This window comes from Lepidochelys kempii, chromosome 6 (assembly GCF_965140265.1).
Source record: "Lepidochelys kempii isolate rLepKem1 chromosome 6, rLepKem1.hap2, whole genome shotgun sequence".
NCBI lineage: Eukaryota > Metazoa > Chordata > Testudines > Cheloniidae > Lepidochelys > Lepidochelys kempii.
Window position 1 is genome coordinate 29288805 of NC_133261.1, and position 20198 is coordinate 29309002.

General features: G+C 41.4%; 1 protein-coding gene across 1 annotated transcript in view; it reads right to left on the reverse strand.

Annotated features, from left to right (window-relative positions):
* PTPRJ (protein tyrosine phosphatase receptor type J) overlaps positions 1–19934 on the reverse strand; it is a 139131-nt gene extending 119197 nt beyond the window's left edge. The window contains exon 1 of the mRNA XM_073347300.1: positions 19450–19934. Within this exon, the coding sequence (XP_073203401.1) occupies positions 19450–19506 (57 nt within the window). The 5' untranslated portion in view covers positions 19507–19934. The remainder of the gene's footprint in view (positions 1–19449) is intronic.
* Positions 19935–20198: the final 264 nt, after the last annotated feature.

Genomic DNA, 20198 nt, shown 5'->3' on the forward strand with positions numbered 1-20198 from the left:
CCTCCTGAGGTCCCTTCCAACCCTGATATTCTATGATTCTAGATTAAGGTAGTCTGGGACGTTGGGCACACCCCACAGGTGGCCCCTGTGCAGACACCTCCCAAACAGAGAATGAACCGATGCAGTGCCCTCTTCTCTCTGCACCCTAAGTAGCTGCAAAACAGGGGATGGAGACAACAGACCTGGTCTGCTCTTGTGGTCAGGGTGGGGCTGGTGGCTTCCTACTTGGCTCTCATGGTTTCTAGAACCAAGGCATACATTTTGAACAGTGAGTTTTTAATGAACCAGTGGAACAATTTACCATGGTGGGTTCTCCATGACTGGCAATTTTTAAATCCAGACTGGATGTTTTTCTAAAAGAAATGCTCTAGGAATTATTTGGGGAAGCTCTATGGCCTGTGTTATACAGACTAGATGATCACAGTGGCTCCCTTCTAACCTCGGAATCTATGAATCCTGCTTTTCCCTCTGCTGAAGGCTGTGTGCAGACTCAGGCAGGCACAACTGAATCAATTCCATTCAGGTTGAGTTTTCAAGATAACCTTTGGAATAACCATGAGGGTTAGAATTTTTTTAATTAAAACAGATTCTGATGTTGTCATATGATGCCAGGAGCTAGGGGCCTATTGTGCCCATGCCTTAATCTGACCCTGAGATGAGATTTAAAGAGCGCTGGTTTTAAAAGAGGGAGTGCTCCGAATTAACAGAGCAACTCAGTTAAGGAGGACTGCTTACCACCAACCATTGAGCCAAGAGGAGCTCAAGACTGAAAGCAACAACATGTTGCTTCTCTACCTAGCTGAAGAAACCCCTTACATGCAACATAACACAAACATTGGTCATTTCAGTCTGGTAGCTTCTTAAAACAACTTCTGAGCTTAGTCTCCATGACTATGGTATGCTTCTCTTAAAACACAAAGGGTTTATATAACAATGCTTTTCAATTAGTATTTCAGGAACAACTAATTTAATAATATTTTTTGTTTTCCTGTAGACCTAACAAAAGCAAACAAAAAACCTGTTGATAATATTAATAAAAGAAGAAAAGACTACCCCCAGAAATACATTAAGTTTTGACAGGCATATTTTAAGCCAAATACATGTCATATTTTATTCTCTTGCTGCTTATCTCAATGCACAGTTCCTTTTCCTTTAACAAAAATATTCCTCTTTCAAACAATACTTGATGCTAAACAAATACAAGCCAAGTACTAAAACAAATTATTTTGGACACAAAACTCATTTCTGTTCTCCTGCTCTACATTCAGGCAAGCATATATCACTATGTGCCTTGGCTAGTGGTGCTAAAATAATTCTTTACTCTCTTGGCATCAAGACAGTTGACCATGCTTACTCATATATATTCAACACAAGTTTTCTCCTTGAACTACATGGAAGAGGAATGTCCTCTAAACATTAGCACACAGGACTGGGATTCAGAAGATCTGGGTTCTATTTTGCCATTAATTCACAGAGTCACCTAACCTCCTTGTGCCTCATCTTCCATATCTATAAAATAGAGGTGATACCACCTAAATTAGAGGCATAGGTTGTGAGGCTTAATAAATTACTCTTTATAAAGGACTTTAAGATACTCTGACAGAAGGTGCTATAGAAGTAATATTTAACAAACAGTTCCCTCCTCTTGCATGATTTATTTATCACAAACAACACTGTTCATCACCATGGAATCAGCTATGAAGTCATAAAACTGGACAGTGACATCACTGAGTCAGAGAACAGTAAAAGGTTGGCTATAAAGGAAGGATAATCTGAAGTCCTCCCTTGTGAGATTTACACACACGCACGCACACACACACACACAAAAAGAGAAAACAACCTGCCTGGTTTTAAAAAGGGAAGAGAAGGAAACTCAATCATCAGAGCCCAGTAAGTTTAATGAGAACATGCTAATTTGACTGAATAAAAGCAGTCCATTTGAGAACACGTAAGAGGAAAACAAACATTAGACAACATCCAGTAGAAATAAAAACATTCCAAATTATTACTTTTTTTATAAAACAGGATAACAAATTTAATGCAAGAATTAAAATACAACAGGTCACATTTGATACTAGCAACTGTCAGAGACAGTATACTGGATTAGATGGACCTAGGTTTTATCTCATAGGGAAATTCCTATGTTCCTGTGACATAGTATCTCTCAATTTTATAAAAGAACTAGCTATGGTTCCACTTTACATTCTCATCAGGAAAATAGAGAAATGCAGATTAGAAAAAAAAAACATTTATATGACAAATATACTTAAAAATGAACGCATTAATTACAAAGAATTCAGCAGCAAGGTGGAAGAAATACTGAGTGATATCCTACAAGACCGAGTTCTAAGTCAAATATTTTCATTAAACTACTCAGGTATTTGTTCCACCTCACTCACTATCTCTGAACACTAACTTGGAAGGGGGAAATAGAGTGTGTTTAGTTAAATTCAGAGCTAAAAGAAAAATACAACACTGAGATTATTAAAGAAATTTGCTGATTTAAAAAAATAAATAATTGTGCACCTCAATAAGCACAAATATTAAAAGAATAGCCAAGTATAGAAACACACAATGGAAGAATACTGACCCAGACATTGGTTCTACAGGCAAGTATCTAGGAGTTAAAAAGGATGATGAATTGAAGGAGTCAACAGTAAGATGCTGTTGCAAAACAGGCATTTGCTATATTGGGTTCTATCAATAAGAGCACCATGTAAAGCAAGTAAAGTAATTATTCCACACCACTTCACACTGGTTAGACATCAGTTGGAGTACTATGTTCAGTACTTTCAGACACTTTTTTTTTTTTAATTAAAAATACAGATAAATTGGAGAAAAATTCACAGGACAGAAACATAAAATATAAAGCCCTGGAAAAGGTTTAAGAACACTGGACATCTTCAGTCTGGAGAAAGGTAGACTGATGGAAGGATAACTGTGAACCCATATATTAAAAAAGGATTTGTATTGAATAGGTATGTTTTAAAACTGCAACAGGAAATATTTAGGTTAAATGGGATGGGGAAGAATAGCTAAGCAATGGAACAAGCTGGTAAGTGAATATGTGAAATCTACTTCAACTGCTATTAAAAGCTAGATTTGACATCCAATGGTCATTACGGGTTATGAATAATGGAGTCAATCCTGCAATGGTGCAAGGGGATGTGCTAGACTAGGAACCATCCAAGCCAAAGGATTCTATGATTCCCACTCACAAAAAGGCCTCTTCCTTTTTTCTTGACTTCCCACTAAGGCTCCTTTTCCCCATTTAGATTCCTTCTGGGGATACTCTCAGATCCTTCTCTCCAACCCTAAGCACATAATGAATGAGGGAGAAAAGGTTTCATTTCTAGAAGTGTGCCAGCAACTCTGTACTGGGTCTTGTCACTGCTCCATTACAGTTGTGCGCTGCGAGGTTTCCTCTCTTCAGAGCACTAGAGATTTCCACAGAGCGCTGCTGCGGGTTCACTGGTCTAAATTGAGAACACCCAAATATGGTATCTTCACAGAGAAGCTTATTGTGGAGGAAGAACAGTGGCAGGGACAGATACAGAAGCAGGAGGAGAGGTTGCATGGGGTGACCTGGTGAGGGAAGTCACTGAAGTTTCTAACCCATTAATATCACCCAACTTTATTAAGCACCACTTATTATTAAAGTTGCCTGATACTTCCTATTATAAGATCCTGTTTTCAATTGCTTAGAACTTTGTCAAACTAGCTGTCTGGGCTGAAATTTTTCATGCTGTGTGTCTGCCTCTGACTGAATATTATTATTATTATTATTTTTAAATATCAGCCAAAACGGTTCAGCTGTTTCTGAGAACACAGCTAAGGGAAAATGTTTTTGCCAGAATTTTTAATACGGACATCTTTTCTTTGAATAGGTCAAATGCCTCCATGCTTTGGAGCAAGAACTTGAAATTTACCAGGGGGATGGCTTTTGTGTCACAGATGTGCTTTTGGCCAGTTAAAATCCATCCAAATGTGGGAGCGTATTCGAGTTGTGTAGAGGAGGAGGCGGTTGTCTCTAGGACCCCTGCTTCATTTGTTCAGAAGCTAGAAGGTATGTAGTAAATGATGCAGGAAATTTCAAGAAGAGAAATTTCAGGTTAAGGCAGCTGAATACTTCTCTCTCTAACTGGATTCCATCCCTGCCCCAGAGTTCCTATAGGATGCCAAAAAAACTAAAAATTCTGCACACAATAATATGCATAATTTTGTCAAAATAACACAATATAATCAAAAACAAGGAGGAGTCTGGTGGCATCTTAAAGACTAACAGATTTATTTGGGCATAAGTTTTTGTGGGTAAAAAAACCCTGAAACCTCCATGCATCTGAAGAAATGAGTTTTTTACTCAAATAAACCTGTTAGTCTTTAAAGTACTACCGGACTCCTCATTGTTTTTGTGGATACAGACTAACACGGCTATCCCTCTGATACATACACAATATAATCACATCAGTTTCAATTATTTTGGTAATTTATTTCGAAATACCTGTCAGCAAGTATGTCTGTAACAATACAGACAACAAAAAAGATTCAGGAAATTTTTTTTGACAAATAAATTCCTTACTAAGCTTATTAATACAGAACTTTCAGTAATAATTCATTTAAACTACAGTACAGAAATGTATTTCCCACACCGCTCAGAAGCAGTGCAAAGGCTTGGCAGAGTCCGGGATAATGGAGAAGCTAAGGAAGAGGGAAGTAATTGCTCAGAAAGAGCCTGGGAGTGAACCTGGAGGGTTGTTGGGTGTGGATGGGAGAAGTATGGAATAGGGTTTGTTTTTTTGCGGGGGAATTGTTATGGATTTGGGGAACCTACCCCATGCAGACCCTGGCTGACCCCTTGGCTCTCCCATTCAGACACATTTGCCCCTGTCCCGCACACCCCATTCAGCCAGGCATATCTGCACATGTCTCCATGGCTGGTTGCGCCTCATCAGCCCCTGGTGGGCAAAGGGTTTAATTGCAGTGTGACCCATCTCACGGCTTCCATTCGCCTCCAGGTCAGAATCAAATATTCTGCTGGGGGAGGGAGACTGTGGGGGACATTAATTCCATGCTTGCACAGTGGCACAGAATTCCCCCAGGGGTAAACCAAATTTTTCATTGGTGGTCACTAACTGTGTGTTCCTCACTTTCCAACTTAAAACCCTGGGGTCTGATTTGCATGAGTGCTGAGCATTCTCAGCTGCAACTGAAGTAAATAGGAACTGTGCTTAGCATTATATTGTGCTTCACATGTTCAAATTATTCTGCAAAAAATCATGTCATAGGTTTCTCATACTGAGCACCCAAAATTAGTGGATACTTTTGGCCTTAATATCTCTGTGTCTCACTTCCTAATCTGTGACATGGAGAAAATACTATCACTTACTTCACAAGAATTTTGTGAAGATAATATTTGTGAAGCACTCAGATACTATAGCGGTAAGTGTCATAGAAAAGCCAATGAGAAAATTAATAATTTTGCCTTCAGAGCAGAATAGTTTGCAATATAAATAAGGCCTGGAGCCACACATTGAACAGTGAGGCTAAAACAAAATATATAATAGCTGCTCATTAAGTGAGCACGATCCATTCTGTGCACTGAAAGAGGCAGGGGTCTTATGGAAAAAAATAGTATGTGATCATATAATTAAAGACAATATCATAATGCATTAGTTCAAGGGAGCAAAATGAAATGTTACACATGGAATATTAATTCTGGCATTTCCTAACCTTTGAAGTTCTTAACTTTGCAACCTTAGTAATGTTCTTTTACCATCCTTTTGTATGTGTAATAGTAATATAGAATTGTAGGCACCTCACTTGGGGTTCCGGATGCTACAATAAGTAGTATTGTTTCATATTAGCGAAACATAGTATAATCAATTACCATTGGCCCTCTTCTGCAGTGGCCAGCTCCCGTTTTAGAGCAAGAGGAAAATGCACCCTTTCTAGTGTGTAGTGCGGAACATGGACAGTGGAGTCATATTTCTTCCTGGACTGTGATGATCAGCTGACGCCCTCTAAAGTGTGACATTTATTACACTTATCTTCACATATATAAACTACAAAGGTCATTGGTCATAAATCTACATTAGCCAACCTTTTTTAAAGCCAGCTACAGTATCCAAATTGATGATCTCATGCAAGAGCAAACTCCACCGAATGACTGCAAACTGGATGAATTAGTATTTCCTTTTACTGGCTTTAAATAGTTCTCAAATTAGGGGCATTGGTCCATATCACTGTTGCCAGTCATAAAAAGAAGTGTGGGGGAGGGGTGGAAGAGAATTGGAACATTCCATAACCTAGAGGAGAGGGTTTACACGTTAACATCACTATCTTCAATTAGGGCCTGGTCCAGTACCAACTGAGGTCAATGGAAAGACTCCCATTGACTTAAATGGCTTTGGATCAGGACCTTACAGAAATAGCTTTACACTTGCCTTCCATTAATTTCAGTGAGTGGCCCCATGTTCTTACAAGATCTCATCAAGAAGCAAGGGGATTGATTAAATTTTTATTTCACAGATTAATACAGTTTAATTTTACCTTACAGTAATGAAACAATGTGCACACGAGCTCTGCTTCAGCAGCTCCCGTATGTTGCAAATTTATAAAGGTTGCACATATCTGGCTCTTTGCGCATTCTCCCTAGCTCCACCCCATTTCCTTTTGAGGGCTCTTGGGTTTGGAAGACTCTACTTACATTTCAGTTTCTTAAGAATGCAGGCAGGAAAGAGTCTAAGCCCCAGATTTAACAAACCTTTAAAACTGTTTATTCTCCAAATCCTTCTGAATTACACCCCTACACATTTCTCATATTGATCTTTTCATTTCTAAAGTGTGGAGGGTAACATCCCCAGATTTGCTATTTTTATTTTACATCCTTCACACTCAGCTGTGCAAGTGCATATGAACCACAGATTGCCCACAAGCAGCGTTATCTGTATGTGGGACTTATGAAGAGGTTAGTGTTAAAACCACACACAGACACTAAGCATTTGTTAACATAAGATTACAAACAGGTTTGTTTTAATGAATAATAACCTGTAGGGATATGTACAACGTGGGGCCTAAACAGCTCGATAATATCAATTTAAATGCAGTCATTTTAATTAGCATGCTGATTTTCCCAACATCCTACGTCAATATAATAGGACGTATTTTTGACCTTGATCTTTCAAAGAGATCTATGCAGGCATAAGGGCCCTTTGCAGGTTCAAGGCTATAGTGTGCTCTCTTAGGCTCTGATCCTGTAATGGTTTGTATGCAGGCAGCACCACTACCAAGTCCACTTGAAGTAACTGAGACTTAATACATTGCAAGATCAGGGGCCAGGTGGTAGGGAGAAATTTACTGCTGTGCAGCCCAAGGCCTGTGCACCACTTAAGTCACACTTAAGCCATTTAAAGAAAAAAAAACTTAAGTGGATCCCAACTTCAGGCTTATCTTCTGCCCAGAGGTGAATTTCCCCTTACAGTATGAGAAACAATCTTTCATCTGTGCCTGTTGTAAGGAAGACCTTTGCTATACATAAATGGGACAAGAATTAATCAATTCACTCAGAAACGAAAAGACAACCCAGCTTTTGTCTGATTTACAACCTATTCATGACCAGAAAGAAGGAATACTTTATTCATAAAAAAGGAGGAAGTAGTTGCAGAGAAGGTTTTGTCTCCAGCTGTCATTTATGACCCTGTTGATGCTCAGAAGGAAATATTTGTGGATATAACGCATCATCAACGTTTATGTTTTATAACTTCCTAAAAATCAGCAGGAAACTGAAAAAGAATTACAGCAGTGCCCAGGGACTCCAATCAGATCGGGGTCATATTGTGCTAGGTACGATGCCAATTTGTAATAGTTGCCCCAAATGCTTACAGTGTAAAGGTCACTAAACATGCTGGTTGCAGCACACCAGAGGAGGAAGTGAAGGAGGGAGGAAGGATGAAGGTAACACCACCACCACAAAGCCATGCTCCTTTTGCCTGGCTATGTGTACAATTTGAAACCTGAGTTGACTTCAGGAGACAAGGACCAGAGAGTTGACTTGGGAGCTTATGTAGCTTACCCCCGTGCATGGGAGTTTGTACGTGTTAGCCACATGAGCTAACAGTGTGAAGTTGGGATCAGGGCCTGCCCAGGAGTTATTAAGAAGTATAGCAATCTGACAAAAGAAGAGACATCAGATCAACAGATTCTCTTCTTAGCAGTCTAATTAGAGAAGCGTGGCAATGGTTTTGCATAACTAAGAAACTGCCTAGAAGTGTCTAGTCCCTCTACCACTTCTTTAGCTTCAGGATAATAACTTTGTTTTTCCCAGCAGGGTTTCTACAGTGGGAGAGACAGAGCTCTTGCCCACTGCTACTCCTAAACCTCTTCAGAGTTGTTACTAGGAACCTCATGTGCCAAACTGGGATTCAGATGGTTCCTTTAGCTGCGTTGGAAGGCAGAGCAGCAAAACTTCCAATTTGAGGAGAGGAGACAGCCTTAAAAGGTCTTTCCTGGTGTCAAAAAAGAAGTCTTTGCTATCAGGGAAGCTAAGTTAGGGAGCACAATGCCTCCTACCTCTCCCACAGGATTCTGTATTACTGGGGCCAGATAGTCAACCTGACGAAAGTCTCAGATTAACAGGTTACTTCAGAGATCATCTCAGTTGATGATGCGAAGTCCTGGGGGCAAAGGAAACAAACAGAACCCACAGCAACAGCTGGAAATGATACTTGGCACACAAGACATCTCGTCTCCGCCCCCCCCACCCCCTTTTATCTCTTTTTGTTTCATATTGGAATCTGTCCATTTTCATTCACGATTGAGCAGTAAGAAGCATGCTGCTGGGACCAGCTCTGAAAGCGGCAATGAAGGTAGGCAAGGATGTATCAGGGGTGTGCTCCAACAATAAATCTTTGGCACACTTTGATTGGTGCTTCTTACTGTAACTCACATGATGTACAGATTGACCCAAACAGAGACTGAAAAGAATGAGGTTTGTGCAAGTGGGTGTGTGTACTTGAACTGATTTAGATTTGCCCAAAAGTACGATTTTGATTGCTCATATGCAGTGCTGATTGCTCCATCTACATACACATAGAGGTTAGAGTTTTTGGTGTTTGTATACTTTTAAGAGGAAGACTGAGCCCCTCTTAGCACAAGTGACCTTCAACCTCACATTAGTAGGGCAAGTCCACAGAATTTGTTCACTTGTATGGAGTAGGGTTTGCTTTGGCAATTGCCCAGAATTGTTTGTGATATTGGGTGATTTACAGTCACTTCTGCTGAGCCAAAAAGGATACATTGTAGGAGCTTTAGAGAAGGAAATGGAGTTTATAGACAGATCAGCCTTTTGCAAATCTAGAGCAAAACAGTTTCATTTTTACTGTGTAGAGGAGGTTTGTTAAATTTTATAATTGTAAAGGGAATTATTCTTACCAGGCCATAATCATTTGGGGGGCGGAGAAGTGGACCGAATACTCTTTACAATACTATTGTACTCCAAAACAATAAATACTTATCAGAGCTCGTCTTCTGTTAACTTCTGGTGCACCATGTACGTCTACTCTGAAACCAGGAAATAGTTCAACAGATGCATACAAAATACGTAGATTGATTCAAAGACAATAGCTAAATACCAGTTAAACCACACACTGTGGGCTCTACGTTGTAGTGCTGGGAAATTAGCACCATTTAGGGTAGTTCCAGAACTTATATTAACCTGCAAATATTTGCTGCTGGCTAACGCTTAGCATACAAAGTCTCAAATTGGTGTCAGTACTTTGCCAACTATAATATAGATGTGTGTGTGTGTGTGTGTGTATTTTGTTTCACAGTTTGCTTATAGTGTGAATTACTAGCTTTTTTTCAGTCAACTAAATGACTGCAAAATGAAGTTTAATGCATGAATTGCTTTTTTTAATTAAGATCAACATTTTTAAAGTCCCATTTATTGAATTTTTTAAAATCTATCACTTGTTCTTTTAATTGGGGCCTGATCTTGTTGTCACTGAAGTCAATAGCAAAATTCCCCATTCATGGCACTGGCAGTAGGCACTTGTCCCACACCCTCGTAATAGTTATGGAGTTGTCTTGATGGACAGCAGAGAGAACTGTATCTTTGCTCTTTGACTACAAGAGCAGTCTTCTGTGGAGGTGAGCCTTCTCTGAGCTCTCAGGAGGGGATCAAAGAAAGACCCAGGGGAAAAAAAAGACTCATAGTTACAGAATTTTGCATCAAACCAATAGAATTATATTTCAAAAAGCAGTTTATAGTTTGGGTTAACCACTACCAGCCAATACCTAGACACAATTAGAATTGGAAGAAAGAGATGGGTGACATTAAGATAGTGACACATTGTGCCATGAAATTGGAGGACCAAGTGAGTTCAGATGTTTCACCTTAAATATGAAATTGCTTCAGGTTTTCTAATATGGAAATCTGTGATTGCGTGAGTGAAAAAAAAGACATTATATTCAGAAGGGTCAATATAAAAATGGTCAACATGTTTTCGTTGTTGTTGCCTTTGCCTCTCAGCTCCTTTGTTTTGAGGTATCTGCGGGAGATTTCCAAGTGGAAATACTTGATAACTCCTTTGCCCTGTAGGTTTACTTCAAAAATAAAATAAATAAATAAATAAACAAACTGACAAGCATTGGTGAGGCTTTAATGGTTACCTAACATGCATCACTACAAGTACTGCATTTTTATGAAGAGTACAAGACGTACAGATCCAATCCCAGATTTAACAGCCCCATCTCTCAACAAGGGGGCATTTAAAATTTTTACTGCACTTAACCACGACTCATCACAAAAAGCTATCTAACAGCTCTGGAAACACCATCAAACATATATATGCCTGTTTCAATTATTAACCCAGTTTGTACTTAGACATGTAATCTGTAATTGGTTAATTATAAAATATCCAAGTCATTTTCATTGTTAGGCCATTCATCTTAATATTAATAATACAGCTAACTGAAAAAACACATTGTTTTGTGAAAAGTCTTCAAAACCTAAGTTTTGGGGCAAAATTTAAAATTTTCAAAAAACACTGACTGCTCTAAGCTGGTTTAAACAAGCTGAAAAAAATTTGCATGAAAACTTCCTACAGAACATTTTCACTGAAATTTTGAAAATTCAGAACTTTTCAATCAGCTCTAATTACATTGTCAGGAATCTTTTAACAATTTTTAAGAAATGTGTCATTTAGAAGAATTCAGATTTTCATGCTGCTGACTTTAAGTTTCCCTTTACGTCATGTCAAAAGATGGGGGGGGGGTTTCTATTCAGATTTCTATACCACAGCATTACAATCAGAATCCCACCAATCTAAAAAAGGCCAGATTTAGACCTCAGATAGGTGCCTCTGGCTTCCTCTCTCAAACACAGGTGCACAAAACTGCATTGTACAGTTTATTTGCACTCCTCACCCCTCCCCCAACAAGAAGTTACAAGAGACTGATCTTTCCCAGTCACTGTTTCTCTTTATGCAATTTTAAAGCTTTGAGGGAAATATCACTTTATAAAGACTCAGGGATGAGATTTCAGTGCACTGTATGGTCATATTTGTGCAACTTCTCTTAAAGTCGGAAACTCACGGCTAACATGCAGTGCAATGCATTAGAAGTTTACCCTTCAACAGTAACATGAAAGCCAATAAATTCGCACACCGATATGCTTATCTTGTTTGTCTTGGAAAGAATATTTTCTTTTAAAAAAAAAAAATCCATGAATGACAAAATTGCAAATACTCATATGTGAGAGAGAGAGCAGAACTATGCACAGAAACAAACCGAGTTTTAATTGGCACTGACTGCTTTTTATGAAAGCATGCAAACTGTGTCAAGGATTACAAAAAGTCGCTAATCCTGCGAGGGGACCAGCAAAACACTGTGTGACCAAGAAAGAGTGTTTTACACAGAGGAAAATCTTGTGTTTTCAATAATTCCTTGAACTACAATGAGATTTAAAAGGCAATTTTGAGACTTGTACATGCTCACCAGTGTTAGTAAGATATTAGAATTCCTGTGTCTGTTGTCACGGGAAAAACACAATTAAACAAAAGAGTCCTTAGACATTTAGAGAAGTTCAGTTATCTTACCTCTCGTTCCATTCTGAAGCATTTTGTAGGTCTAAAAGACTCCTGCAGCACCAAAGAATGCAATCAAGTGTAATCACAGAAGCCTCCCACCCCTCCACACTCAAGTGTTCAACTCCAGTTCAGCTTTTACATTAATAAGGTATAATTATGCATATGGAAATTTACTGTCAGCCAAAGACACAATTATTCTGAAAACACCAGGTTTCAGAACCAGTTTTGAGTGTTTAAGGCAGGGTATGCCTGATATGGTAACAGAATCATTGGTGGGGTTTTGAGTCCATTTTTCTCAATGGTTCATGCAAGCTACTCTTCCTGCTGTAATGCAACTACTAACATCATGACCTTCATTCTCTCCGTCTCTTTCTCTCTCTCACAGACACACAGAGCTGCGGAATCATCTAAGGCTTTGTCAACACTAGCACTTTTGTCGGCAAAACTTTTGTCAGTCAGGGCTGTGGAAAAAAACCACACCACTGACCGACATACGTTTCACCAACCAAAGTGCCGGTGTGGACAGCGCTATGCCTGTGGCAGACACTCTCCTGCCAACATAGCTGCCGTCGCTCGTCGGGGGTGGTTTAATTATGCTGACGGGAGAGCTCTCTCCCGCTGGCATAGAGTGTCTACACAGGAGCAGTGAGATAGCCATACCACTGTAAAGTCCGTAGCATAAACGTAGCCTAAGTATCCATAGAAGCTACAGACTGGTCTCAAAGATGGATCATGTCAGCTAACCCAAGCCCCTTGCCAGTGCAGGATTGTTCCCCTTTCTATATGGGCTAGCGTTACCACCAATCTAATTTTAAATGTTGCAAACGCTGAGGGGCTTCCTCTATTTTCACTGGGAGATTAGGCCACTCACCAGCAGATCTGGAACCCCCAAAACACCAGTTCTTCCTATTTCAAAAGAAGCCAGTGCAAGGAAGAGCAGCAGAAGCTCCCTGATGCCAAGGAGAGCAATGAGTTTGTCGTACTTTAAGAAAAAATTATCTCACGGAACAGAAAACCTTTACATAAGTAGGAGGAATCCCCGGAGTTTTCTCACAACTTCCAAATCGACTCATTTTACTGCACATGAGCAACAAATCTCAGAGCCAGAGGAAGAAGAGGAACTAATAGACTCCACTAAGGCCCTCAAGAATACACACAGCCACAGGCCCTAATGAGTAAATATGGGGCTGAATGTCTTCAAAACTTGCTTTGGATAAATAACCCCCTACACGGAACACTCACACTAAGGCCACCTTCAATATAACTCTTCAAACTGACAGACAACAACTATCGCAATATTGCCAAAAGGAGCAAGGAATCAATCCCAGAGTAAGTCTCATACAGACTCATCTGCCTTTTTGACACAGATTATAAAATCCTGACCAAGAAAATGGCGAGTCACCTGCCTCCTTCACTCTGGGCCATGTTTAGGGAGAGAAGGCTGAGATAACCTAAGAGATTTGAAATATATACACTCATAATGTGAAAACGTCTTGACCTTCTCTGAATACAGAGAAAGCCTTTGACCAGGCAATATGGACATACAGTATCTACTTGCAATGCTGCAGCAAATGGAATTTAATTCATAATGCAGCTCAAGATCCTGCCTTCAAGTGTTTCCTTCCTAGTTAGCTGGAGGCTCAGAATCAGAACCTTTGCAGCTTCAATAGCCTGATCAGGCAAAACTGTTTCCTTTTTCTCATTACTCTTCACATGACCAAATCCCAGGCCAATATTATGCAAAGAATACGCAGAACAATTTTATGTTTTTGCAGATGACATGCTCCCACGTACCACAAAACCAAGCAACAACAACAACAAAATTAGCTCTTTTGAGTGGCCAAACAAAAAACATGTTTAAAAAAGAATGCATCTTTCCTAAGGCCTAAAATAGTGCCATGCATACATACTCTTTCACACCACACAGCCCATGTGCATATCTATGCAAGTGTTGGGAACTAATTTAAGTCATGCTAGAATTTTTTCTTAATTATTTCAGTTTTGAAATAGCTTTGCACGACAAAAAAAAATAGCATGCATGTGGTGGGGGGAGGGGAGGAGGTGTCAAAGAAAAAAGAGACAGAAGTAAAACAGAAAAGGCCAACACAGAACATGTATGTACAAGGTACATCAGTGGGTAGCAAGTGTTTGCTTTATGTTGTTTAGGGAAGATGCAAGGTATCCCATCTAGTGGCCACTTTTTTTTCCTCCCAAGGTGGGCCTTGTTAATGTGATTTGAGATATGGGCCACACTCCTCTTCCCCACCTTATTGTGAATACCAAAGAGTCTTGGAGGAACGTCTAAAGCCCTGACCATGCACTCTCTAGTACATAGGCATGGCAGTCCAAGTGTGCCTGAATGGATATGCAAAAAACTGGATCTATCTATGCTTAGTGAAGAGCCTTGGTATAGGCTTCTAGATTAGCAGAACTGATGGGTGGACATCTGTTCTGTTCCTCTCCTTCTGCACACATTTCCTAGATGTCAGATCCTCCATTTCCCCCTACACATTTTGGCCCCTTCTGATCTGGGCATGCTAGGTTATCTTCTTCCCTGATTCCCTAAGCCCTTCTCTCCTGCACAATCCTCTCCTGCTGAAGGAGGACTGCCCACTCCTTGAGCGGGGCTCTTGTTTACTCTCCTCAGAACAGTGGTCCCTCCTTTGTAGAGGCAGCTAGGCTGGCTCCTCCTCATTTCCAGTTACCTTTAGAGGTGTTCAAGCTCTTAGGCCATGTCTACACTTACAAGCTTACAGTGGCACAGCTGTAAGAGTGCTCGTGTAGCCGCGTTATGCCTGTTGACATCATAGAGCTCTCTCCTGTTGACATCATAAAACCAGCTCAGCGAACGGCAGTAGCTATGCTGGCAAGAAAGCGTCTCCCACCGACCTAGTCCTGTGCACACTACCACTTATGCCAGCAAAATTTATGTCGTTCGGGGGGGGGGGGGGGTGTTTCACACCCTGAGTAACAAAAGTTTTGTCGACATAAGTTCTAGTGTAGACATGGCCTTGGTTGCAATTAAGGACCTGAACACCAAGGGAAAGAACCAGCAGCATCTGACCAACTAGGTCTCTGCAGACCACCAGTTGTTCCTACACCACAATTTTGGAATCACAGATTAATTTATTTTAACAGCATTCTCCTCCCACAGGTAAAGCATTTAATTAAACCAGTGGCGGGTTTTAAGGTCACTAGAACTCAAACCCACAATTTCTAACCTTCATCCCATAGCAGATGTGGAAACGCTCCCCCTTAGTACACTGCAATTCTAGAAGGAAGTGTACAAATTAAAATTACATGGGTTAGTAAAATCCAGCCTTATATGATAAACAACCAAACAAGATTTTATTCATTAGCATTCTCTCTCTCACTTTCTCTTACTTAGTAATTCCAACCAAAAAATTTACATGGCATGAAAATTCTAGATCATGGGTGCCTGTACCTAGCAGAGTTAAGGAAGTACTATTAATAGCAATGCTGTTTGCACAGACTGTATATCCACACTGTGAGCCTGCATTGTGATCTCAAAGATGCAGAAGAGGATTTGTGTGTGTGTGTGTGTGTGTGTGCGCGCGACTGTAAGAGGCCTTCAGAACATGCAGCATATGCATCGTTATTTGCGGTGAAGAGGAAACCATTCTCTGATTTTCTGTCATATTTAAAATAAAGAATTTGCGAAGTATTATAGAAGGAATCAATGTTCTCTGCTCATTGTTTAGAACATTCAGAAGGACTACCATTTAACATTTATTGGGGTTAAGAACAAGAATGAAAGAACTTATCCCAGCATCTGCAGTTCTGCTCTATTCAATGACATAAACAATCACCTGCTTTGGGGGGTAGGGATACCCAAGTGTAACTTCACAGATTTAAAAAACAAACAAACAAAATATTTTACAGCAACAGATCACTCCAAAATACATCCCATAAGGCATCAATTTTTAGTCTCCACAGTTAAGCATTCCCTATGCCTATCTACCTAAGAAGAAGAAAAGGAGTACTTGTGGCACCTTAGAGACTTTCAAATTTATTTGAGCATAAGCTTTCGTGAGCTTCATCGATGAAGTGAGCTGTAGCTCACGAAAGCTTATGCTCAAATACATTTGTTAGTCTCTAAGGTGCCACAAGTACTCCTTTTCTTTTTGCGAATACAGACTAACACGGCTGCTACTCTGAAACCTACCTAATAAGAGTTGGTTTAAGAGCTGATCAAACTTCAAGATGAACAATTCACCCCAGAAATAGAATATTTAATGTAGCAGAGAAAGCCTTTTATTTTTCTTATTTTTTTTAAGTTTAACTGAGCCCTAAATCAGCTTCACTTTAAATCTTTGCTATAGAGCAATTTGCTATATATTTTTATTAAACTCTTATTTTTAAACTGTTTTTAATTTGAAGTGTAAATTAAGTTGACTTATAACAACTCCAGTTTCAAAACTGAAATTTAGCAAACAGTTAATACATAATGCAGTTTATTAGGCCAAAGATATTAAACAAGACTCAACCATAATGGTTAACAATGGCTATTATATTCGTGCAATGCAATGCAATGCAAAAATGGTCCAAATTCATCCCTGCTATAACAGTACTGACTTCAACGATTTACACCGGGTATTAAATGTACCCAATTATGTTTAGACATAGCGAGCCCAAATTTCAAATACTGTGCCCCTAGCAAGACATCCCAATCCTTTACTTGGAAACTCAAATCAACAATTACATCACAATCCTATAGCTAACCTACTGATATAACTTCAGTGCGATTTCTGTGTTTGGTAAAGCTATAGGATCAGGTTGCTAGGTGTATTTTAAAGGGCATTTATGCACCTAAGTGACAATGCAGCCATCCAAATGCAGGGTTGGAATATGCTGTCATAGCCCCCACTTTGGAAAACTGAGTCTATGTTGTCAAATCCCTAATGTCAAATATTTAGTGTAATTTTAAAGTGGTTAATTCTCACAAATATGGTCTTTGCTATAACTTAGTAAGTTTAAAAATGGTTTCCCCATTGCAGTCAATCGGGTTGTACAAACGTAACAGCCAGATCACAAAAATTATCTTTACTCATGCGAGTAGCCCTGTTGAAATCAAGTGAGGTAGGACGACTCATGTGAGCAAGAGTTTGCAGAATCAGGCCCTCAGCAAAGACAGGTCTCTGCTATAGTTTTTATTCAAGTATGAACGTCACTGGCTTTGTCTCCTCTTCCTGAAAAGAACTGGCTTTTAAACACTACAAAAAGATCAAGAACATCAATTAAGAAATTAAGGTTACTAACTTAAAACATTCTAGCATAGTTCTTGACATTCACAGAAGTGTCAAAAATAAGTCACAAATGAAATGAAGTTATACAAATTTATTACTCTGCATGCAATGGGTCTTTAAAGAAAGAAAGACAGAAAGAAACGGAGAAGGTATATCAGAGCATAATTAGGAAGGTGTCATGATTTAAGGAGAGATTTTTATTAAAACACTGGTCATAAGTTTCAGAGTAGCAGCCGTGTTAGTCTGTATTCGCAAAAAGAAAAGGAGTACTTGTGGCACCTTAGAGACTAACAAATTTATTTGAGCATAAGCTTTCATGAGCTACAGCATTCGATGAAGTGAGCTGTAGCTCACAAAAGCTTATGCTCAAATAAATTTGTTAGTCTCTAAGGTGCCACAAGTACTCCTTTTCTTTTGGTCGTAAGTTAAAACACTGGTCATAAGTTAAGGCCCAGACCCTGAAAGATGATCAGCACAAGCAGATCCCTATGCTAGTGTAGAGCCCCACTGAAATCAATGGGGCATGGTGCAGGCAGATCCCGGTGCAGCACAGCAATGTCAGATTGCAAGGTGGTGACCAAAGACAGCCCTTGCCCAAGTCTCAAAAAATACAAGCTTTTACCATATTCAGGAGTATTCAGATCTAGGAAGGGATATACTTGGATCCCATCTCTAAATTAGTCTTAGATCTCTACATTATTTTTTCAACAAATATTGGGTAATGATTGGAAGGGATTTCAGAGGGATATACAAACAGTATGGGTAGAGGCCTTTTCATTTTTCTGGGATCCAACACTCCAGAGCTGCTTAATCCCCACAGAAGTGGGCCATTTCCCTAAAAATTCCCAACTTCTGAAAGGAGATAACAGGGCTGGTGATTTGTATCTCTCTAATGTCTGAGATATGAACAGTTTAATGTTGATTGACTGTGATAAGCCTTTACCAAACTGGTCACAACACAATGGTAAACCATAGGAAGAGTATTCTTAAAAGAAATGCAAGTTTGCAAGAAATAAATAGCTACACCATGTCTTTTTTTTATAATATCAGGTCTCCCATAGCTGGAAACTGAACTGCAGGCTGGATTCTCGCTCTTGCCCTGCTTTAATTTGTTGATTTAAGTGGATTTACTCCCAAGTGTGAAACTTGTCTAAGCAAGCAGAGAATCAAACCCCTTCCTGGTCTGGTTCAAGACTTGAAAAGTTTCAGATTCGCCGCTGACAGGAAGCTAACAACTGGACTTGGTCTGTGTACTTCACAAGCTCACTGGGCTGTAGTTGTTCCCACTGAATGAGCTAAAGTTCATCTTCAGGCCAAGATTGTCAAAATTGGTAACTAGTGATTTGGGGTCCTTTGGTGTTCAGGTGCCCAACCTGAAACACCCTAGGGAGGCCTGATTTTCAGTAAGTGCTGAGTACCTGGCCTCTGCAGGCCAGGCTCCTTTAAGGTATTTCAGAAGTGGAGCACCTCAACAGAAACATAAAAATAAATCCAGATCACTGGTCATTTTTCAGGGCCTTGCCCTTAAGAGGAACTATAGTCCCTTCGCTGTCAGTGTCCAGGAAACAAGTCCAGCACACTTGGCCCCCCAGACACACCCAGCCTCCCTGCCGCCGCCCCCATGACCTAGCAGCGCACCTGCCTGGCTCTGCAGCTTCACCCACCCCGCCCCGCCGGGCCACAGCCCCCACCCCCTACTGTCCCGACCCAGGCCCCCGCCGGAGTGCGAGCCCCGAGAGCCCCGCATTGCCCCTCCCGCCTCTGCCCGCTGCGGCCACATGGCCGGTCGCCCAGCCCGGCGCCGGCGGAACGGCTTTCCACTGGACCCCGAGCGCGGCACCGCCAGAGACCACCGAGCGCGCGCGCGCTCCTGAGCGAGCCCGGGAGCCCGCCCCACTGACAGGTGGCTGGGGAGGGGGAAAGGCGAGAAGAGGACAGGTTCCAGGCGCGGGGAGGAGGGCCCTGGGGCAGGCTGCATGGCGGGACGCCGGGGACAGACTACAGCGCCCAGGGGGAGAGAGGGGCCGGTTGCATGCGGCGGGGGATCTGGCAGGGGCGCCCTCCAGCCCGTCCCCGGCTCTCCCAGGGCGCCTTACCTTGGCGAGGCAGAGCAGGAGCAGCAGGCGGAGGAAGAGCTGCCCTGGCTGCTTCATGGTCCTGAAGAGCTCTCCCCGCTGCGGGCGCAGCCACTTAGCCCGACTCCGGCTTCCCCGGGGACATGGCAGGGCTGCGCGCCCCAGCACTCAGCAGCGCCCGGCGGGGTCCCTCCCGCCCCCCGCCTCTCTCTCTCTCTCTCTCTCTGCGCTCCGCAGGCGGCTGCTTTCTCGCTCCGCCTGCCGCGCACCCCGCGCTGAAAATGCGGGAGTTCGGAGCGGGGGCAAGTCCCGGGCAGGGTGGAGCGAGATGCGCAGGCAGGACTCCCGGTGAAGCTCGCCTCCTGCTCTGGGGAGAGAGAGAGAGAGTCAGTCACCTCCCCTCTGAACACTCATCGCTTCCGCTGCTGCCAGGGGGAGGAATTCGCCTCCTGTTGTCAAGGGTTTAAAAGGCCATTTTGCTGCTGGGAAGTTGTTGCTGCACTCCCCCCCCATCTGACATTCCCCCTTTCTGTCTCCCAGCTGGGCTGGACGAGGAAGTGGCTCACTCAAAACTTTTCTAGCCCTCCCACATTCTTTCTGCAATCGACTGGGAAATGGAGCCGGAGAGGGATGCTCTCCTCTCCCCCTCCCCCTTTCAGTCTCTGAAAAAGGACATTCTTAATGGGGCTTTCTCTGGTACTGCAAACAGCGAGATCTCCGCTTCTCAGAGCACATGGGGCTTGTTACAATATTTCTAGAGCGGAAGATTA